Genomic DNA, 24067 nt, shown 5'->3' with positions numbered 1-24067 from the left:
TTTACCTGTTGACTGGTGTCTTATTTTTGGTTCTGTTAAGACTTATCCCAACAACAGCTTCACTGTAACCAGAGGCTTAAACAAGTGGAGTTTGTTTTTAATCTTTTGTTTTTCTAAAAAAAAAAAGAAAAGTCTACTGGACTTTTATTTTCGTGTTGGCACAGAGAGATTTATGCATTCTAATTAATGTTGGAAGACGTGGACTTTACAATTTTACAAATAATAATAATAATAATAATTTCAGCATCTTCAAACCACAGTTAGCATGTTAAATGCTGAAGTTCATTTCAGTACAAATAGAAGAAAACAGAATAAATGGCGACGGGGGAAGCCTTTGCGAAAAGAACGTGGCAGCAGTTCAGATGTTTGCCAACCGAAGTCAAAAAACATCTGGAACAATACGCTTTGAACCGATGTGACCAAGTAAGGGTGTTTGTCTGTAAGTCACAATGTTTGGAGACAGCCAAACAAAGTGTGTCAACACAGGCGCATCACTCTATCGCTAAGCATGGTGGTGGAGGGGTTATGATATGGACTCGTTTGACCTGTGCAGCTTGGGGTCCTTAAGTTGAACATGACCCCTCCATAGATCAAATGTGAGAGCATCTATACAGGGTCAAACCAGGCAGAAAATGACTACTTCAAGTTACTTTTCCAAAACGTAGACCTACAAGCTATTGATTAATGGGCTGCGCTAATATTGTCATTGGAATTTGATGAACTCTGACACTTTCTTTTCCCAAGCCAGCAGCTAACTGCCAGTTGAAGAAAAAAGCATAAAAATAGATGGATTGTGAGCTGAACAAAGACTGCCAGATCTCTGCATGACTCATCTGGACTGCCTAAATCAGTCTGGAAAATGGTTAAATCACGATGTTGCGGTTTCTTTACGGCCATGTTTTTGTACTCTGGAGTCTGAACATTCACACAAAGCTAAACTGTTTGTAGTGATGCAAATAATTTCGAACCTTTATCGCGTTAGAGCTTTTTATTTTTTTTTTAAAGTGGTAATGCAGTCATTTTATGTTTTTTATTGAGTTGCTCACAAAGGCAGCGAGCACAACTACAATGATGTCATGAGATATTTGCGTTTGAAATAAGCTTCTCCCCTTGTCCCTGTTCTCTATCGTGCTCAGTGGAGCCCCAAAGGAGGTTTGGTTGTAAACATACCGACTCTATGAAAAACACCAAGGATGACAGAAGCTTGAAATGAAATGAAAAATGATGCAAAGTCAGGGATTTGTAAAAATGTTTGATTATTTAAAATTGCAGAGCGATGAAGATTTTAATCATCATTTTATGAGCTCCTACCAAGTGGATGCTGCAAAAAAACAAAAAAAAAAACACCATTTGCATAAAATAGTCTGAAAAGTTATTGTAGCTGCAAGAGCTGCTTGCACATCTACTTAGGGAGGGATTGTTGTGGAGCAAGTCACAAATCAAACCACTGCTTACCTACGGGATTACATGTTGCATGTGGATTTGCAGCAGCGAATAATCCCTTTTGTTATCCAAAAGACAGACATAAACAAGAAATGGGCAGCAATAGTTCAGCTGTTTTATACTCTAAGGTGCACCTGGCTGGCAGCTTTGTAGCTCTGTCATCTACAAGCTCACCACATCATGCGTATCTTTGCTCCATCGGTTAAAGTACTTGGAGGAACCTCACTTCCTGCCACGGGGACAGAAAACCAGGAAATGCTTTTCTAAAGGAGTATAAATTATCAGCTTCTTTGCTTAGCATATATAACACATGTAACATTGACTTTAATGATAATGAAAGTGATTCCAGTTCATATGCAATTCAACGCTGAACACAAAAGTTAAAGTACAAGTATTATAGGATGAGTTCCAAACCCAACCTGACAAACCTGAGACAAAATATTTCCAACAGTGATCAACAGTTTCAATTGGAAAGTGGAAATATAACCAACGAATGATAAAATGGCTAGGTCTGTTTTTTAATAATGAAAAGTTGGGACAGTCTGTAATCTGGGACCGGGTCAGAGGTCACTGCAGGAGCACAGCTTTTGATGCATTTAGGTTTGGTACATGAAGTTATAGGATGTCGCAGGTTGATCTTGATCGCTGGTTCCTCCTCTTAACCTGCTTCCCCTGCTTCCCCTCTTACCTCACAGTGATCCGCCCCACTTCCCGAGCTGGCCGGCACCGAGTCTGCCTTCCAGACAGGGGGAGGAAGAGGCAGAGGGGGTGGAGGGGGGTGGATGGCGCTCAGCCTGTTGTGTAAGAGCAGTGTAAAGAGATAATACGCTTTGCTCAAGACAAGCTCTTTGTCTGTACTTTCACCTGCGGTCATTAACACAGTTATCTTCAAATCACTGTGCTGCAGACAAAAGTGCCACAGTTTGTGCTCGGATAAATGGACTGAGCTTCAAATTTAAAGATTTTATGATTGAAGGTTTTTTAAAAAATGCTATCAGGATTTAGTCCAAAGAGTTAACAGCCTCTTATTTTTTTAAAGAAGGGTAGATCAAAATCTTTTCTACTGTAAGTTTTGATATACATCCAGAATTATTCAGATCTTGCATATCAAATCTAGGACTCAGGTTTGGGTGGATAAAGTTTCATATCTGCAAGAAATTATGAGTGAAAACAGTCAGCAAGCTATAAAATATGACCACATTGTCTTCAGATGTACCAACTCGCCCTGAGCAAAGCACTTTCACATTCTCAACATATTTGCTTTATTTCCCCCAGCAGCAGGATTAACAGTAACTTTGAGCAGAAAGGTGCTTGAGTGGTTATTAAGAACACATTTTTTGATCATATCCAGCACCAAATTAAAGTTTCCAGATTGTCGTCCTGTGTTAGTCTCATTTTCTTTAACTCACAGATGAAACCACAAATTCACATGTGCCTTTTTTCTGACTGGAGTTAAATCAGACCAGTTCGGTGATTCTAACTGATAAATTAAATTTAAAATAAATAAATGCAAATAAATACATTTATTAAAAATAAATTTGGTCTGATTTAACTTCAGGCAGTGAGACAAAAAGTGCATGTGTCTAAGTCTCTTCGCTTTATTGTTCAGTTTGCACAGAATCTTGATGATCTATTGTCTCTAGCGTTCCGATGATTTATTTAAACACTTATCCATTTATATGTTTATTTGGATCTCCTCCCCAATTGACTGAAAATGGTTTGATTCGTGATTTAATATTGGAGCCTGATTTAAATAGGATTGACGTCTGCGAAAATCAGAGCTGATTTTTAATGGTCCGTCAATGAGATCAAAACATCTGTGTAACTGTGGGATGAGTCATAAATAGAAGAAGTTTGGAATCAGGAGCAGATTTGCTGGATCTGATTGCTCAAAACAGCAACAACAACAACAACAAAAGAACAGAGCTTTGCCCGATGAGTCACCGAGTCTTTAATGGTCATTTAAAATGCCAGTTTTTGTCTTACACATTGGGTTTCAGGTTTTGTTCAGTCCTGAGGAAAAGCATGGAACCTCGCAACAGGCCAATTATTATTGTTTCCATTGAATCAACAAGCTGAATCATTTCATCGTGAACAGCTTGGCGACATAAGACCGTGTGAAACCTTGGAAATGAAGCATCTTGATCTCAAATCAATACTAGTAGAGCATCTAAAGTGAGATGAGCAGTTTGAGATGATGAGAGTTTGATCTGAAACTCAGAACTACTGGTGCTTGGAAAGGGTTTTATTGACCTTGACACTTTTCCTCGAATGCTTTCACGATAATCTTTTTAGGTAACATTTCTGCTCAAACAGCAGTCGGAATAGTTACACTGTCATCTAAAGTTGCAGAAAGATATATTTAATATGCTTTGAAGCCATGATTTCCTTAATCCAAACTGATTAGTGTATGACAGCGCCGGTAACGGTGGTCAGACGTCTGCGACAGAGGCCATAGTAGCAGCTAGAGCTGTGTGGTTTTCATTAAACCAATGTTTCTTGCTCAGATCTTTCTGAGGCAAATCAGACAAACAAATGTGGCATGACTCATGTCTCATTTGCTCTTATTACAAGCTGTAACGCCAAAGAGAAATGTTCAAAACCCCATCACCTGCGAGACAAATCTGCAGGCAATGCCTGCCAGTCTGTCCATTTTGCACACAATGACCAAGCAGGTTTATTGCTGTTTCACTATTTCCCGTACAAACATAGCAACACCCACATGGCTCACAGCTGACTAACTGAGGCCCTGTTTCAGACGTCCATCATTTTGCTTTGCATGCACTCTACAACATGAGAAAACAGCATGATTCACATTCAAGTCAACTATCAGCAGATGGAAAGCTCATCTGTAAAAAAAGATATAAAATATGATTGGCTCTGGTATGTGAGCAACCAAAAAAGAGCAAATATATCAACCCAGAACTTACTGAACTCAACAAGCTACCGTACGACAGAGATATAAATACCTGCGTCTTAAGAACAGCTGTCCACACTGCCCTCTACAGGTTGAAGCAGTTATGGAAATGTTGAGTCTCTATCTGAACACGACTCCGTAGTCTAGAGCTCCCTCTGGTGGCTAAGTTACAATGACATGTTTATTTTATTTTTGCTTTACTGTATTTTACGTATTACTTTTAATTACTAAATTTTTTTTAGCCCTTTTTTTTGTCCTTTCTCTCTAAAGACCAGAAATGAATTTTCTTCAAGATAAGACAAAAACAGAACAAAACAAAAGAATCCCTGAAGTGATCCAGGTTTATGTTTCTGTGTCAGACTGCTCTTTCGCACAGCAGCTGCTTTTGGCGCAGATGTGCAAATAATTTCGAAGTGGACTGCAACCAGGATGGCCGTCGGTTTGCAAAGATTAATCATTACACACTGACCTTGTAAGAGTATGGGACCCTGAAGCACAACGCGAAAGAGTATGAAACGTTTCATTTCATATCCAGAGACTTTTAAAACAAAGTAGCTGAAGCCTTTAATTCCCCGTTTTAAAGGCGGAACTTTAGAGCATCGAGCACAACTTTCTCAGCTTGCTCTGAAGGAATCACCTTGTCGCTGCTGCTCTCTGCGCCTCCCTACTCCAGCCTCTATATTTAGGCTGCTTGTTGTGGCGCTGGTCAGCTGGGACCTTCAGCAGGAGGACACGCCTCTGGATTGAATGGAGCGCACCGTGCGTAAAGTCCAGACCGCAGCAGATCCAAACTTTGTCGCTTCTTTTGGGTGTCGATTGGTTTTGGTATCGGCATTAGTTCGTCGGAGACTATAAATGCAGCGATGACTCGAGAGGAGGACCTGATCCGGATCGCCAAAAAGCTAGACAAGATGGTGTCTAGAAATAACACGGTGAGGCTGTATTTTGACACCCGGTGGCGCTTTGTCACCTCGTGCTGCAGGGAAGGCCCAGAAAGGACTGGTGCATAAAACCAAAGTTTACTCTGAAGAGGAGTTTGGTCTTAGTCTGACTCGATGGGAGTCTGCATGAGTGTAACAAGAGCTTGTCTGTCCTGTAACAAACGATCGACAGGTGTTTGCGGACTTGCATCTGTTTTTTTTTTTTTTTTTTGCAGTCCCGTCGGTGTGTAGCTGCACGACTTAAGTTTGGACAGTTTGACTGGACACTTTTTTTTATTATTATTATTTTTTTTTTTACATATTATTCCCCGATCGTCTCATTTCGGCCTGAAAACATTCGTGCAACTGAAAGTAAACAGCGCGGCCTGTTGTTTTACAGTAGCCCTGTAGTGCCCGAGTGTTGTGTCTGCTTCTGCAAAAAAAAGATAAAGTTTCTTGGCGCTCCTACAGTCCTGCAGAAACTTTCAGCAAGTCTCAGCGCGGCTGACTCACCCTCTGTTGTTAAGTTAACTACATGAGCTTTGTGCATTTTCTCACTTTGTTTGCGAAGACAGTACAGAAGTGAAAGTGTTTTTACCCACCAAGCAAAAATCTCTTTAAATGGCGCCCGGTTGAGTGTATGCGGATCTCTGTTTACTCTGCCATTGCATGTTTGCAGTGCATTCAATGAGTATCACAGGGTTAAAGCAACTGTAATGTCTTCTGTGAATGCAGGACGGAGCCATCGACCTGCTGAAGGAGTTGAAAAGCTTCAATATGACACTGAAGCTTCTCCAGGTAAACTATGACTGCTATTCATCCAAAAGTCTGGCAACAACATGGAGGCTTAAGGAAGTGCAAAATACTTTCTGTTTTTTGGTTGTTGTTGCAGGAAACAAGAATTGGCATGTCTGTGAACAACATCAGGAAGCACTGCAGAGACGAAGAAGTCATCGCTTTGGCAAAAGTCCTCATTAAAGAATGGAAGAGACTTCTTGGTGAGAATATCTAACTGGACATGCAGTTTCTGGACTAACTAAATCTTTAATATGCAGGTGCAGTTTGATAAATTACAGTATTACAGACAAGTTACTAATACTTCAGCAAAGGAAACTCATCTATTACAAAGCATTACACTAATTTAGTGGATACAGCAGACGTTTAGCAGAAAGTCAAAATATTAAATCAGAATATTACACAAGGTCAATAAAGAGAACTTTTAAAACAGAAATATAAACCTACTGGTTATGTTATGAATCATAAATACTTGGTTGGAACTCCTTTTGTATGAATAAGTGCATCAGTGCAGCTTGGCATGGAGGCGATCAGCCTGAGGTTTCTAGAAGCCCAGGTTGCTGCAGCCTGTGGTGATACTTGATCACTTTTACCTGAAAACCAGACTTTGGATTACAAAGCAGCTGTCTAGTTCATTGTGTCCAAACCCCAGGTAAGACACTTTTAACCCTTTTGACACTGCAGTAGTTGCAGGCCGTGTTCTGGAGATGTCTGTCCTTGGTGGCTCTTGAAGCTTTACTCCCTGTGAATCTTCTCAAAACTCTTGAGTGGACTTTGCTTCTGAAACCTCTGTGGTTATCCCACTTTTACTCTTTTTTTTTGGTGCCACACTTTTTCTTCCACTCAGCTTCTACTTCATGTGTTTGTGTCCAGCATTCTGGGATCAGGTAGACCCCAATAACACCGTGCTGCTCCCCCCCCCACCCTGTGGCACTGCCTGCTGGACATCTGTCCAGTCAGCTGTCTTCCCCCATGATTGTGAATGCCATTACTGTATTAAGTTTTTTTGTTTGTTTGTATTTGTCTTATATAAGACTCCAATTTTCTTTTCTTTTTTAAATTTTGGTTTTCATTTGCTGTGAGCCATAATATTTAAAATGAACATATGTAAATCACTGACGTTTATTGGACCATGTTTAATAAATCAGTATATTATTGAAGTTATAAATATATGTATCCCTCTAACTCTGCCAGACTCTGGAAATTCTCACTCTGAGAAAGTTGATGAACTGAAGAACGGTTTGGATGCCAGGAAACCTGCAGCAGCTACAAACAGCTGCTCCTCAGAGCCACAGAGCAGGTCAGTCTGATGACATTTGGAAACACAAGCTGCATAACTCTGACATTACAACAAATGGACTGGGTGTATATTATGATAGAAGGTTCTGTCAGAACCAGCGCATGTACAATCTGCATTTTTATCAAACCCAAGATGAGCAAATTATTTTCTCTGGTGCAATAAAAAGAACGCAGCTATGGAGACAGTCATCATTTCTTGTTCATGGCTAAATATAATAACAATCCACGAAAACAAAAGCAAACACTTCATTCACAACCTGCACAAATAAAATGATCTGATTGTAACTTCATTGGTGGGTGCCAATGCGCCATCTAGTGGTAACAGATACTTAATCCACCGAGAAGCAGAACAACTGTCTTGAATAAACTGAATATTTATTCAGGTTTGTACTGACATAGCAGTCAATACAAATACATATTTAAAAGTAACTTTTCAGATTTTCAGCTAAATATTTGGTTCAATAAAACTGTTAATGAAAAAAAGATCACAATAATACATTTTACTTAAAGGTACCTTTCAAGATTCATAAGATTGCTTCTTACCAACAACATTAAAGTAACACATTGTGAACAAAGGTAGAATATGAATCAAGGAGAAAAACATATAAAATACAAGTTAGTGTTTGCGTGATGCTTGAGAAGGTGGAGTGTGCCGTTCTGGTCTGAACTGGTGAGTTTTGAAGAGTCTTGTATTCAGTCTAAAGTTGAACAATTCCTTTACTTCTTATTTCTCTCGACATCAGGGGAGTCCAAACTTTTCCTGGAACTGTAAAGTTGACTGTGTTGCAGATCACAAAAATTCTGTTGTTAATTAAAAACTCAAACATTAGTTTAGTTGTATATTTCTTTATGTTTTTATGTGTGCAAGAAATAAACTAAACATTATTCTACTGAAAAGGACAAAAGAAAAAAAAAATCCGATTTTTGTAGAAAATGGTTCTGTAATTTGTGCTGGATCAGAAAAGTGAAAAGGATCTCAAATTGTTGCCTCATTAAAAGAAAGAAAATATGATTATTTCCAACATTTTTGGGTTTGTTTCTTATTGACTATTCTCAGCAACAAGAATAGGATACCAGTCACTTTTTCTTCAAAATTTGTTGCCCCGACTTATAAATTGCCCGTTGTGGTCGGGCCAATTTGTAACCTTCTCGGATTGAATGTCTACAAATATCAATTTCCTGTCTAAAGTTTATCTGGGTGTGCACTCATGTATAATACAGGAGGCAATTTGACACAATATTTATCTCAGTTATATTTAGTTAAAAATATTTCCTCAAGACACATTTGTCGTCACACTCCACCATTAGTCCTTTATTCCCTCGGGTGTTTTGAAAGCTGCTGAAACCTGGAACAGCTCCACAGCTGTGAGACCGACCATGAAAACCTTGGGCTCCACAGATAAGAGGCCCACTCGAAAGAAAAACTCCAAATCACAAGGACAGAGTGAGACCTGAAAAGTCTCACATGTTTTAGTTCCCACGCTTTTAGCAGAGCCTTCAAGATTACTGAAGGTATTTAAGCTACTCTAGAAATGATCACTTTCAGGGAAACTAATTTACCCAACAAATGCAGCAAATTCTCTATGTTCACTTCTATTTGTGATTTTATATCTGAGACCAACATTAGCACATTTAGCCCCCTGAGTGAATACTTTGAGAAATGTATTATGTTTTAGTCTGTCTCATAAAATCCTAGCTTTAACATAATACTTTTGCAAAGCAACTACATGAGAGCACAACAGAGTCTTTCCTGAGTATGAAATACTCCAAAGTGGAGGAAAAAACCTTTACCTCTTCACAAGAGGTGAAATATGTGTTTCTTTTAGTCACAGGAGGCTGGAGGCCAAACCGAAACATGAATCCGATTCTGACAAAAACAGGAATGAAAAACAGAACGATAACCACATAAATAAAAAGAGCCATGCGGACGATCCCGGGACGGATGGAAAACACCTTGAAGGGCACCAAAGTGAGAAATACCTTCAAGAAATCAGAGCAGAGAAACAAACCCCTGCAGAGAATCCCAAACCGGAAACGGATCATAAGAAACAGAGGCACGCACCAGACCTGCAGAGTGGAAAACACAAGTCGGACCCAATCAAGCACAGATCGCTGGAGGATTTGAAGAAGATGAGAAACGCTGAGCTACTAAAGAAAGAGAAACCTCCCGAGGAGCCTAAGAAATACACAGATGATGGGAATCAGGATAAAAGCAGAGCGGAAGGCAGACACGAGTGGCCTGTCGGCACACCTCAGAGAGGGAAGCCAGCTGAAGCTCATAAGCTAATCTTTGAAAGGTGAGGAGCCGTTGGCCCAAATACTGACATTTACAGCTCACAAAGGATTCACAAAACTTCAGACTGAACTATTAATTTCAGGAGAGGAGTGCTGGACAGCAGCGTACTGTATCCCACCCGCTTCCCCTCCCCCCCTAGACCTGCTCGGCCTCTTCTACCCATCAAACGTCCATCTCTGGACTCGAAAAAAGACAGGTCAGGGCCCCTGTCTGAGCGGATCGCGCTCTAACATGCTGACGCTGCTAACCGCATGACTCAACAGGCTCCTAGCTCCTCACATGTCCCGGCGCCAGCCCTCACAGTTTTATACCTGGAGGGCTGCTGTGCATGGTGCATGCCGAGGTGTGTGTTTACATGCTCGAACAGAACAGCATGCGGCTATGCCTGTTGTTATTCGGCTCACCTCTGTGCTGTTGTGATGTGTGATCAGGAAGGACGGTAAAGAGTCTTCCTCTCGACACCCTCACTCTCAACCAGCCTCTCCGCCGCCAAAGCGACCTGCAGCGGAAATCAAGAAAGAGAGGTCAGGCATGCTGTGACGCATGTTTTGAAATATTTGTTTCACTGTGCAAAAATGTAATAAACCAAAACTGATTTTCACATCAGGAAAGTTCCACCGGACCCAAATGCTCCGATAGCTCCTCTTCCTTTCCACCTCCATCCTCCTCCACAGAGGTTAGGCTCTGCATGCCTGCCTGTGTGTGATATTTTCTACGTCACCGCCTTGAACTTTTTCACATTTCATTACAACCACAAACCTACTTTTATTTTAGCGATTGTACGTGAAAGACATCAAGCCTAAAGATGTTTTATGGATTCATTTTGATCACAATGACTACTGTGATCGGAGAAAAAAAAAGAGAAAATAGGGGAGATGAATAGAAAATCTTGGCACCATTTGAAGCTATCATTGATCAAGCAACCAGTTGTTAGGAGGAAAAATGGGCAAATTTGCTGTAAGGAAAACACCATAGCCAAGTTTTACAAGCGTTCTCTAACCAGGCAGAGCAAGTCTTGTCTCGATGGACTCAGGTCCTTTCTGTGTGTCTCAAAATAGCTCCTCATGGGTCTCTGCTTGTTCGGATGGCGTTGTTAAAAGGGATGGCACAACCAATCAGAGGTCTGCTTCACAAAAACAATGTGGTTCAATTATTTTTATCCAGATCTCTGAAGATCCAAACTACAACCTATCACCTCCGACACCAGAAGTCGTGATTAGTCTGTTTTCCTTCTGCTATTTTTCTAAGCCATTAAATTGAGTAGAAGACAGAATTACACTCAAGGTTTAACACAGTTTATAACCAATAGTAAAACTCTGACTTACGGTTTAGTTATAAGGTTTTTAATTTTCTAATTTTGCAAAAGGCAATGATTTATTAACAATACATTTTTTGACATGTGTTGACAGGCATTCAGACCCGACATATTTAGCAAAGTGAGCTTACTAAACACGTGGAAATGTGGAATCTAGTGCGTCCATCTGCACTACGGAGACCAACACAACGTCAAGCACAGTGGAAAACCCCAATATTGGGGTTATAATGTGGCAAAGAATTGTGAAAACATTCAAGGGGTACAAACGATGTAGAAATCCATCACATCATCCTCGTTCCGAAGTGGCTGAAAAGTATTTGTCTCGTTTAGAAAAGAGCCTCCTGATCCCAACGCGCCCCTCCCTCCGCTCCCACTCCATCTCCACCCCCCCGCTGCTCCTCCGAAGCGCACCTCTGTGGATGGGGGCAAGGACAGAGAGAGGTCTGGACCAGATGAGCTCACACTGTTATTGCCTTGAAGTACCAGAGTGAAACAATCAAGGAAGATACAGTACAATTCAACACAGAGTTTCCCTCTTTGTGAGTTGAATCCTTGTGTTGTTTGCAGCAGCAGGAAGCCATCCTCAGACTCAAAGCCTCTGCCGCAGAAAAAGCCTGCAGATTGCGTAAAGAAAGACAGGTCTGCTTTCTGTCAAACCGCTCTCTACCCCGACGTGTATTTGTGACAATATTAGTCTGATCTGATCTGTGATTTCAGATTTTATTGCTTGTTTCTTGTAATAAATTGAAAGCCATTTCCAGAATTAATTTATCTGCAGGTGTCTTTAGTTGAGGCAATTTTTTTACAGCTATTTTAATTTAACAGGAAAGATTCAGATGATGGCAAAGCGTCTAAGAAACTGTCAGAGGACACCAAGAGAGAAAGGTTGGAAACTCATTAACTGTGCATGTCAAAGTGAATGTCGGGAGTTCCTACTTTGACATATACTTATTATTATTATTAGCAACTTAACTCTACGACTGAAATTAGTACAAAATCTCAAATTTTCTTGTCAGGAAAGATTCTTCTGACTCTAAACCACCCTCTACCAAAAAGCCCACCATCGAGGTCAAAAAAGAAAAGCACAGGTGTGCCGGAGTCTGTGCAGAATCAAATTTGCACTTTTTCACAGAAAGGTATGTCTAATTATCGGTGTTTTGTGGCAGGAAGGATTCCAGTGAACTGAAGCCAAGCCAACCTGCAAAAGGCCATTCCACCGACTCCAAATCCGTCAGGTACGAAACGCATTCAAATCTAATATAAAGAAAATACATTGAAACAATGGATTCGGATCGATTCCGTATGTACTCCAATGTCTCGTGCTAATTGATTAGGTGATCAAATGAAGGGTGACAAAAGTCTGGAGTAGTGTTTAAGATTTTCCATCCATTTCATAAAGACTTAGTCTGGCATGCTTATAGCCCCTACTATCATATACTGCACGACGTCCTGTAATATTCAGATAGATAAAAGGATAAAGAAGCATCAATGAAATACCACTTTAATAGAGCACAGTAAAGTTTAGTTCTTGGAAAGATTTAAAACATTTGCACAACGATGCAAATTACCCTGGCTGTGTTTCTCAGGAGAGAGTCTTTAGGCTCGAAGCCTCTTGGACAACCACAGAGGAAACCGTCTACTGACAGCCTGGACAGGTATTTAGCTGTTGGGATAAAAGCTGTTATAAATGACGCTGGCCATGTGTGATTTTTTTTTTTTTATGAAAAAAAGTGAGTGATTTAATTTTATAAAATATCCTTTGTTTCAAACAACATCAATAAATCGGCAGAGTAATCTTCACACTTTTTCCAGAGCTTTTTAGTTCTAAAGCATCCTTTTTTTTTTCTTAACCCAACAGAAAGGGTAAAACCGAAGCACCCAGAACTCCCACCACCCCGACCAGTCCTCTGTCACCCAGCTTCAGCTCTCCTGGGGGTCCTCTGTCCCCTCACCTGGCTACTGGAGACTCCGTCAGAGACAAGTGCATTGAGATGCTTACAGCTGCCCTGCGAACAGACAGTGAGGCTAAAACCTCTCTGTAGATTACTGAAACTGCAGAGGTGATCACTGAACTGACTAATTCGCTCTGCGTTTCACAGATGACTACAAAGATTTTGGAGCAAACTGTGACGGTATGGCAGCAGAGATTGAGGATCATATCCTTTGCTTACATCACTTCACAGCTGGATCTTATGTTACTAATTGGTAATAGACAAAAATTTAGATTTTACCGTTTGGACTTGACTGCGTGAGTTCACATATCTACCAGGAGATCAGGGCCACAGATATGAAGTACAAGAACCGAGTCCGGAGCCGCATCAGCAACCTGAAGGACCCCAAGAACCCGGGACTCCGCAGAAACGTCCTGGCCGGCAGCATTGAGTTGAGCCGCATCGCCAGCATGTCTGCTGAGGTAGGTCACTGTTACGCAGTGACCGCCTCCCAATATTCCCCTCTTTAGTTTTCGTCCTCACTGTAGGCCACATGGTCTCCTGCTCGCTATGTTGTGTCCAGGAAATGGCCAGTGATGAGCTGAAACAGCTGAGGAATGTCCTAACCCAGGAGGCCATCAGGGAGCACCAGATGGCCAAAACCGGTGGGACCACCACAGACCTGCTGCAGTGCGGCAAATGCAAGAAGAAGAACTGCACCTACAATCAGGTAAACAGGGTTGCTCTTACAACTTAAACTGTCCGTCACAAAGGAAACGGAGGCAAGATGACATGATAATAACGAGTCGGTGTCGCTTCCTCTTCTATGCTTCCATTAAAAGAGGAACCGAGCTTTGGTTTTCTCTTTGGTGTAACACCTAAATGTTTCACATCATCAAACACATGTTAGGATCAGACAAGCCTGATTTAATCCAAAGTGAAGTCTTGAAATTATGATTTTCCATATTTAGGGGAGAAAAAAACTACCCACACCTACCTGACCATGTGAGAAAAGGCTAATAACCGACTATGACACTCATGACAACATGACCCGTAATCAAGCACTTGGGATGTGTCTTTTACTTTGTTGTGGAGGAAGTAAAAGACTTCCTTGTATGTTGGCAGAGTTATTTTAATTCAGTTAGGGGTCCACATTTTCAGAACCTTCATTTAAAAATGCAAGACTTTGTATTTTTATAACTGTTCAAAGGTGGACTCTCTTGAGCTCAGTTAACCTGATGACCAGGACTTTCTTCTGATGGAAAACAGCGTGCATGCTAACATCACTTACAGCTCGTTGTTCTAAAAGCAGTGGAGAAGTTTGACCGTCTATGATGCCTTTTTCTGAAATATGTTTGTTCTGGAATGAGATTTTTGCTCCTGTCCAGCTGTCTGGGTTTTGGTTGTTTTGTTTTTTTTCTCTTTAGCCTTCCTTTCTGTTTTTCTGGACTCTGGTGTGTCTGGTCCCTGTAATGATTCTGAACATTGTGTTTGGATTTGGATTTATTCTGGTTTTTATGTTGCTATTCTTTGTGTATCATTTCCCCCCTGTGTCTGGTTGCATTGTTTACATATAGATATGTTATTGATCTGTTTTCCTTGGCTCATCAGCTTGTTTCATGCACAGCTCTGTTGGAGTCTGTTGATTATGCTCACCAGGGTTAGGGTCATCACCCCTCATCTGTATTTATGCATCTGTTCACTTTGTTCCTCTCCAAATTCTTTTCTAACTTTTCGTTCCACTTTATTTCAGGTGATCACTTATTACTTTCAATATAAATTACTTTCACTCATTACTTTCTCCTCCTTTCAGGTGCAGACCCGCAGTGCTGATGAGCCGATGACCACATTTGTCCTCTGCAATGAGTGTGGCAACCGCTGGAAGGTAGGCCTTTAAACTGATTCGCAAACTTTTCTACTTAAAAAAACCTAAAACTAAAACATGTTCAAAATTGTTTCTGTTTCCGTTTGCTTTTAAATTTCAGTTCTGCTGATGCCTTCAAAGGCGAAGTTATATTTTTCAGAGACCCTGTATTGCTTCTTCTCCATAACTGGACAAGAAAAAGTTAGCGAACCACTGTAGATGATGAATTCAACAAAAACGTTCTTTAAATTTTTACTTGAGATTTTTTAGATTTATGACCATGGATAAATAAAGTTGGAATACAGTGGATTGGACTTCGGTTTAATCATAAGATCCACATGGTTGTAAATGAATAATATCTAATTAACAGGACATGTTAGTCTCTTTAACATGTCATGCAATACAATAGCCGTTTATTTTGTATATACATATATCTTCCAATAAAACCACATATATAAAAACTCTCTGAAGTATTATTTAAGAAAAAAGAATATTGTAATTTGTCATTGCTGTGTTTGATGTGTACAAACTGCATGTCAACTTCATCTTTTTTGACTTCATTTAACCGTTAATTAATGTATTTGCATTTATAATATTCTTTGCTCATGTAACAGAGTCGTTAGATTTCACAAGAAACGTAATGGAGGCCTAGAAGTAAGTTGTTGTTTTTTTCTCCAAAAACTTACTCAGGTAAATGTAACTGAATAAATACTTAAAGCAAAATAAAAGCTACATCATGGTGGCCAAACAATTCATTCATCTGAATTAATTGGACTCTGCTTTGGGAAGTTACCACTGGTTTGCTCATCTTCTTCAGGTTTCTCAAAGTCGTGATACCTGGATTTTTTTTCCAACCTCACCAACATTTTCTACTATATTTAAGAGCATATATTTTTTTGTTGCTCTTCTCCCAGGAAAGAACAGTAGGTGGCGATAGTTCCCAGGAACTTAAAACAGCCTGCTGCAGACACATCCACTCAAAAAGTACATTGATCTTTTACCACAGTGCTACAAATGATAAAATTCCTGTCTCATTCAAGACCAGGTGGAATAAAGCAAATAGAAGTGCTGGTGAAATTCAGTCCCATTTTCAAAGAGAGCATAGAGAAAGCACCTTCCTTTTCAGCTTCAGTAATCTGCTAACTATGCTCCATATGTCCTCTGGAAAACCTGTGGATGGTAACTATGTAACACTTGTTACTGTGTTATATACAGTGTGTGTATATATATATATATATATATATATATATATATATATATATATATATATATATATATATATATATATATATATAATATTATATATTTTTGTTGAAAACAGAAAAAAGGACAGGCTGCCCTACATGAGTTTCCACCATCTGTTTTAACGCGATTAGAAACACATTCATTTGCTTTTTCTGCATCATTTCTGCCATTAAAAAACACTCTGCTGATCAGCAAGCAAAGATGGCATAAACATTGACTCAGCTATGTGCCAGTGCTTTATGCACGACGCTCTTTAAACTTTAAATCTTCTGGAAAATGCTGTGTGAATTTCAGCTTGACTTGACAGGAAAAAAAACCAAAACCTACATCTGACTCTATTAACTAGCATACAATTCTGAATATGCTTACACAAGCAGATGATATGATACAAGCCCAAATGTGTTCCCTATTATAATTTGTTAATGGATTCTGCAACATAATTCCCCACATTTTGAGGCAGCTGCTCGGCTCACTGACCTCTTTTTGTTCGGAACAGTTGGTGATTTCTGATCAGAAAAGGATCATTTATTCTCCTAGGAATAAACATTATTTCCCCCCCCCATTCTTTTCCAAGCTATAATGCTCTTATTGAAAGTATTTTCATTTTCAGCATTCAGACTTTCTTCAGGAAAATACTGAATGATTTTACATCTATAAAGGGGCAAATTGATTCCAAATAATGGTCAGTGCAATGAGTAAGGACATTTAAATATACTGTAAACTTTAACATTCAGAAACATCAAAAACTACAAAATCTCCCCCAAATCTATTAGCTCTATTAAAATGTTGTCTGTTTCTATAGTTTTAGCTAAAAATATATTTTTATATTGCTGCAATCAAAAATCTTTGGGAAGGGGATGTCTGTAAATTACTTTAAAAAATAAAGTGAATCTTTTGGTCACTCATTCTGTGATGCCACAAGGCTCCATTCTTGGACCTTTTTTTTCCTCATCATTCTTGTTGGTATTTGAAGGCAAACAGGGAGAAAAATAAACTAACAAAACAACTCCAGGCTCATAAAAATCAAGAAAAGTAGAGCCGCATGAAGAGAAATCGTTGGACTTTATAAAAATGAGATTCCTGGTACAAGAACGTGTGAGTTTAAATAATGAATGTGAAACAGTGGTTACAGGAGCAGGGATGTTAGGCAATGAGGGATGAGAAGACCGAATAGCAAAGCAGCACAAGAAAAAGACTGAGACGAATGAAAACATAATGGTACGTTTCAGCTGGGAAAGCTGGAATTTCCTCTGACAATATAGTAATAACACTACGACAGATTATCTGTCACAGCAAGAAGCTTAAATAGAGATGCTATCATGGAGAGGTGTAAAAGTGACTATTTTAAAGGGATTTTGCTTAAATAGACATTAATGTCTTAGGAGAGAAGAGGAAAACTTAAAACTGTAGCCAAAAATGTGATCATTTCCAGATCACTGCAAAACTAAATCTAAACTAAAACGTGTATTGTGTGCACTTAAGAAATGCAGGATATAAACATTTATTTGCAATTAAATCAAACTAAAAGTTCTTTCTCCAAATTAAACACAAAATGTCACTTTTAACAACTATTACATTGTCAAAATTATTCAACCTCTTCATGACAAGCAACTTTAGAGGCACATCCTTTTGTTGTTGTAACCTGCTGCCAATGTGATTTATAGCCAGACTCTGGCCAGAACTTTCCATTTCTTAATTCCCAGTCAGTGTTTGGTGGATTTGTTGGTAGGTTTGTCATGCTGCAGGACTCAGTTTGACTTTCAGGGTCTCACATTTTCCTCAAGCTCCATCATATATGCATCGTAGAAGTCATGATCTATAATAAGAATATGATCTTGCCTGGCCTGATGCAGCAAAGCTTCCCTAAACCTCAAGACATCCACTTCTCTGCTTCACAGTTTGTATGAGGTTATGTCCAAACAGGCGGCATTTATTTTATGTTAAACATGACATCTGTTTAATATAAAATAACCAAATAATTCAGTTTTAGTCATCTGTCTGACGACCAATATTGTGACAGTCCTGGCCTTTGTCTAAATTTTCTTTGGCAAACATCAGTCTGACCTTTGTGTTTTTCTTAGAGAGGAAAGGTTTCCTCATTACACACCTCACAGGTGACCCATGTTCTGTCTCGTTCTGATTGGACATGCACTTTCACGTCAAAAATAGGAAGAGCCAGCCGGCCTTTTACTTAGTACTAACCATTTATATCCTGCTATTGGATCAGTTTGTATGAATTCACCACAGTGTCAAAGCTGCTTTTATGTTTGGTGTTGGTGTTTCCTTTTAATATAGAGTAGAGTGAAGTAAACTGCTGCTGTTTCAATATGTTGTTTCAGCATCGATTTACCAGAGAACATTAAAGTCTGGGTCATTCTTAATGAAACTGAGGTGATTAAAAGATGATATATAATCAAGCATGATTCTATTTTACCGTGCGCAATTTTAGCTTACAGATGAATTCAGAGGATGCTCTATTAAAATCATTTGAATGAAAAATAATATTTCAGGTTATTTTTCTCCTTCCCAAATGTTGCCGTGTCTTGTGGAGACAAAGTCTCAGACTCCTCTCTTTCTCCTGCTCCCATAATGGCTCTTTAAAGAAGCCGCTCCCTGCCTGCCCAAGCCATTATCGCTTCGAGAAATTTCCTACTCATCAAAACTATTTTCCCTCTTTGAAATCTTCACACTGCTGCACTGCAGCAGGCTGATGGGGTTCACCAACCTTTCTCTTTAGCTCAGAAACTTTTGATGTGAAAACTTGAATCAGACTTTCTAAAGAGGCCTTCATTGTCGTTCAACACATCCGCTGTCTACTAGTGGGTCGGCCCGCATTTCCTGCCAAAAAACAGCCCTGACTCATCGATGCGTGGACCCTGAAGGTGTGCTGTGGTTTTTCAGTGTTAAAGTGTTGCCAGCAGCAACTCTGGTCTTCTCTGCAAATGCCTACTCAGCACTTTCTATTGATGCTCGACTGGACTGAGATCTGGGAAATTTTGAGGCCAAGTCAACACCTCAAATTTGTTGTTTTGCTTCTCAGACTAGTACTGAACTTTTTTTGGGGGGAGAAAAAAGATTTATTTATTTTTTTTAGCAATAACCTTTTTTTTAGCAAGTTGACTAACGATGACAAACATTCCCTGTTAGGCTAAGACCAACAGGGAATATCCCGTTAGCAAAAAAAGTGTACATTTTCTGCAACAATAATTAATTAGTTTGTACTTGTACAAGTGATATCAACATGGATGGCAAAACCCACAATTTCCCAGCAGCAGAACTTTGCCCAAAGAATTGTTAATTGTGCCTTCCTCTAAGTGCATCTTGGTGCAGGTTGTGAAAAACAAAAAACAAAAAAAAAAACCCATTATCATTCAAAATACAAAATCAATCTCCATTATCGGTTCAGTTGAAACCACCTACTTGCCACCTTTCACCTGTCCTCCACTCAACTCGGCCTCCCCAAGGTACCATGAAACCATGGTTGTTTGACCAAGTTTCTATTAATCCTTCACAATATTGATTCATACGCCATCATACTCTCTGAGCTCCACTTAGATGACTGTCGTCTCATGCAGACAGTCTCCTGGGCTGTTCGCTGGCCAGACAGGCTTTGTTGATTGACCCTTCTTCTGTTCTGATAAATTACAGTAAATAACCTTTATTCCACTTTTCTTGTCTTGACTAGACTTGCCTCATGCATTTTTTTATGATTACTGCAGTACATTTAAAGCAGTCACTCTCCATCACGCTGCACTAACAGGAGCTCAGAGCTCACTAGAAGCTTTGGCTCCTTTCCCTTTGGACGTTTGTGTCATCGAGCTTTTAAATGTGGTTCATCACCTGCAGTCTTCAGTGTTTGAGTGGAGTTGGGGAGTCTTTTACAGCACAACACTCCCATTATGATAATAACTCCTGCTTTCATTACAATTATATATTGGTTAATTTCTTTGATGTACAGTACAGACCAAAAGTTTGGACACACCTTTTAATTCAATGAGTTTCCTTTATTTTCATGACTATTGACATTGTAGATTCACACTGAAGGCATCAAAACTATGAATAACATGTGGAAATATGCACTAAACAAAAAAGTGTAAAACAACTGAAAATACGCCTTATATTCTAGTTTCTTCAAAGTAGCAACCTTTTGCTGTGATTACTGCTTTGCACACACTCTGCATTTTCTTGATGAGCTTCAAGAGGTCGTCACCTGAAATGGTTTTCACTTCATAGGTCAACCTGCCCTGTCAGGTTAATAAGTGGGATTTCTTGCCTTATAAATAGTCATGAAAATAAAGGAAACCCATTGAATTAGAAAGGTGTGTCCAAACTTTTGGTCTGTACTGTATGCAAATGAAGAATGGTGTCGTTTGAGGATCCGCAGTTTGTTAGATGTTTAGAGTGAGTCATGTTTGCCTAGAACAGGAGCCACGGGAGTGTTGTTCCTGGTATGGTATCATATGCATGGATGCTTGATGCCGGGTGAAATGACCTGCAGGAGCAAGAGGCTCTGCAGAGTGCTGGAAAATATGCGACGGCAGGCTCCATGACTTCACCCGAAGCTTGCAAAGTAAAGTTTACAAGAGAAGTCTTTACAGCAGAGACATCTAAGATTAGAATAGAAATATCCTCTACTGTCCCACAGTGGGGAAATTCATATGTACCAGCAGCAACGTAAATGGATACATGCAGATTCAACTGAGGTAAAAATATTAAATCAGTACATTAAGAAGACTGTACAGGGCAAATTTACAAAATAATAATAATGTACAGGGATTAAAGATAGTAAATTCTGATCAAAATAAATGTGAGACTCTATGGTAATTTAAAGAAATGTACAAGATGTGCCTACATGTAACCAAAGAAACAGCAACAGACAATTTACAAGAAGCTAAAGACAAATAATAATAATAAGCAAATAACAGCAGGGATTTTATTACTCTACTTGTAAGAGTTGACTATGTAAGAGTCAGGTCTCTGGTTGTTCCCTGGTGTCAGGGAACAACCAGAGACCACGTCAGATCCAGACTCAGTCGTGGGTCTGGATCTGCTTCAGTGGAAATCCACCGCCAGCTCCTTGGCTTCCCCCACGTTGATCAGGAAATGCTTCAGCTGACACCAGTCCACTGTCTGTGTCTCTTCAACTACTAAATGCTTTGAGGTGACATGTCTCCACCCAAAATGATGCTTATATTTAACATAAGGATGTGTGCTAAAGTGTAGTTTTGTCTAAAAATGTTTAAACTCAGCATTTTTAGAACATTTCTCTGCTATTAAAGCATCATAGCACAAGAAGAGTCAAATTCTTAATATTCCTACAGTACTGAAAATTTCCATTGGTCAGAAAAAAACAGAACAAAACAAAATAAGTGTATTACATATTGTTATGCATCCCTATTTTGCACACAAAGGAAGCTTTCCTGTTGTGGTTCCTATTTTAAAAATGTTAACCAGACCAATATATAACCATAAATTATTATGTAAATACCTCTGACTAAAAGCCTTAAATGTCACGTCCATTTCAGGCAGCCTTCATCAGGACTATCATCAAGTATAATGAGACCAACGCTATTGTTATGGAGATTAATGTTCCTTCTCCTCATCTTCTCAAGATGATTTAATAGGAGGATAGAAAACTGGGGAAATTGCTTAACACAGCAGAATGAAGGAGGACAATTTTCTGGAACAAATTTCCAGAAATATGCAAAAATGCTGAAACACTGATTTCCACTAAACCAAGGTTTAAAACTTATTTATTTAGAGTGTCCTTCAATTAATACCAACTGGCACAACATAAATTGCAGTCGGTCTTTCACTATTTTATAATAAAACAACAGAGTTTCCATTTATTATAAAAGTCAATTAACATTTAATATTTCACCCATGGTGCAAGTTGTTTCACCTGCAATGTTATTCAGATTTGAAGGCCATACTATCATCCAAAACACAGTGTCATCAGCAGCTCTACATCTACATCTACAGATGATTTGAGCCAAAATAACTTGATTTGAAGGTCCATTAGTGCCTGGCTTTATTCTCAGAAAACACTTTCCCCTCTGCTCCCTTCTGGCCCGGGAATTGAAGGCAGGATGAAAAGGTTTGACAGGATTATTCATCCTCATTTCTCCCTTCCTGGCTGACTAATGCCACTGTAGTGTTTCTCATTGAGGACCTAATTAGGCTTCAGTTTGTTACATTGGGAAAGGGGAAAGTTTGGCTCAGCAATATGCTTTTGTTGTTTTAATATAACAATCTCTTTGTTATATATATATTTTTAATCTCATTATGGTGCAGAATTGATGTGTTTGTATAGTTGGAAATGGCTTCTGTATTTTTTCACAATGATTTGTAATGTCATATTGTTTTCTGAGCCATTAACTAATTGAATGTATTCCATGCTTTGGATTTTCCTTTTTAATCTTATGATTTATGTCTTCTATAAGTACACAAATAGAGCATTTCAACTAAAAGCTAACTTTTAGATTAAATTCAGCCATTATTGCTACGATTTTAACAATATTTAATTTATTTCTCCTTATACTGACTTTGGACGTCTCCTACCCAAATTAAAACGCCAAATCATATCAGAAAACAGATATTTGTTGGATTTTATGGTGATATATAAAAAGAATCTTCCTGCTTTGTTTTAACTTGGCATCATTGTTTGTCATGTTCTTGTTGTTTTTATAATATCAAATAAGTTGAAGACATTTCCTTAGTTCAATTGCTGTTAATTACCCCTTAGAAACATGCAGCTTATTTTGTGAGTTTATGGATAAAGTATAATTCTAATGTAATTAGTGATATTGGTCCCTTTATGAAGACAAGAATGTAATTACAAGTGGCTGATTGTTGCTGCACAATTAACGGTAAATTGAGCATGTCAACATTTCCTCCCTCCACAGACTTTTCCTGCACAGTGCTTCACACTGAATCCAGTCCCTCAATCTTACTCTAAAATCTTTTGTCAGATGATGTGATTATATAACTGAGGCCAAGTTTTGGTTACTTATACAGTATGTAAAGATAAAGGTTTAAATCTCATTGAATTATTCACTTTCTTGTCATCATCAGTGAAACGTTGAATAAACTGGAAAGCACTATGGCATTTTTTGAGCTGTAAATATCAGCGACCATCAGAAAATGCACAAATAGGTTTGAGTCAGGGGTTATGAAAAACTAAAATTGATTTCATTCATCATGCATGGTTAAATTTGTCTTACTTCTCTTCAGGCTGTATTTTTTTTGTGACTCTCTATAGTCGAGCCCACTACTCCTTCTTTGGTTCATTCAACTGCAAGTAGGAATGGTGACTAAATGTAAACTTTTCAGTTCTCTTTTTGAAAGAGTGGGAGTGCAGTAAGAGGTACAGCCGCAGGCAGTCTGTCCGTCTTTTACGTTTCGCACTAAATTCCATTAAATGTTTAAATTTCCTTCAAACACTCCTGCCATAATGGGGATTTTGAAAAATCTGACAAGCAGTACACGGAGATGGTTTCACTGCATTTGAACCTTTTTGCTGAGACGGATTTCAGACATAATTTTCCGGATGTCTCAGCGAGGGGCAGCAGACCTCTCAGAGAACAGAGAAAAGCATTAGAGGAGCTCCCTCCCTTTCGCTGGGAGGTTTCTATGGTAACCACATTTTCCCAACTTTTTTTTTTTTTGTCTCAGATTGGTCATTGAGGTCGTTTAACTCCTACAATACTAAATGGTCTCTATACTAGCCAATTTAAATGCACTTCTTTGTTCACAGTCGTTGAACGTCTACAGTCAGACGCGTCTGTTTTTCATCACTTGCCAGTTTCCATCTCCTCTCATCACGCAGCCAGTCTGTCCATTTTCCTGTTTCTGTCAGATTTCCTGCCATTTTTCATCTCCTACTCTGATTCTCTCAACCTCTTACTCTTCCGACTTCAACAGCACTTGAACAGGATGTTGAGTGGTCGGTTGTTTACCTTCGTTTACATGCGTCCCCACTGCTGCAGCAGCAGGCTGTACAGAGGTGGTTCTGCAACATTATTGGCAAGTTTGTTTACAGA

General features: G+C 39.2%; 1 protein-coding gene across 5 annotated transcripts; it reads left to right on the top strand.

The window, feature by feature from the left end:
• The first annotated feature begins 4767 nt into the window (after window positions 1-4767).
• Window positions 4768-15533, top strand: LOC102236995 (transcription elongation factor A protein 3). 5 transcript variants are annotated; one of them, XM_023330741.1, is made up of 20 exons: window positions 4768-5292; window positions 6016-6078; window positions 6173-6278; window positions 7270-7375; window positions 9201-9671; window positions 9753-9866; window positions 10102-10194; window positions 10278-10346; window positions 11316-11426; window positions 11553-11624; window positions 11811-11870; window positions 12002-12073; window positions 12152-12220; window positions 12572-12640; window positions 12844-13004; window positions 13085-13146; window positions 13249-13398; window positions 13500-13646; window positions 14730-14801; window positions 14902-15533. In XM_023330741.1, exons 1-20 carry the CDS (start codon window positions 5224-5226, stop codon window positions 14908-14910), a joined length of 2145 nt encoding a protein of 714 aa, XP_023186509.1. In that variant the 5' UTR covers window positions 4768-5223; the 3' UTR covers window positions 14911-15533. The 5 variants fall into 5 exon arrangements, with proteins under 5 accessions (XP_023186509.1, XP_023186511.1, XP_023186508.1 ...); XM_023330743.1 differs by having other exon boundaries at window positions 4771-5292; window positions 11556-11624; window positions 13085-13141; window positions 13244-13398; XM_023330740.1 differs by having other exon boundaries at window positions 4772-5292; window positions 13085-13141; window positions 13244-13398.
• Window positions 15534-24067: the final 8534 nt, after the last annotated feature.

The sequence above is a fragment of the Xiphophorus maculatus genome, chromosome 3 (genome assembly GCF_002775205.1).
Source record: "Xiphophorus maculatus strain JP 163 A chromosome 3, X_maculatus-5.0-male, whole genome shotgun sequence".
NCBI classification, from domain to species: domain Eukaryota; kingdom Metazoa; phylum Chordata; class Actinopteri; order Cyprinodontiformes; family Poeciliidae; genus Xiphophorus; species Xiphophorus maculatus.
Note: the sequence above shows the minus strand (reverse complement) of the source record. Positions and strands in the feature narration are given on the sequence as shown.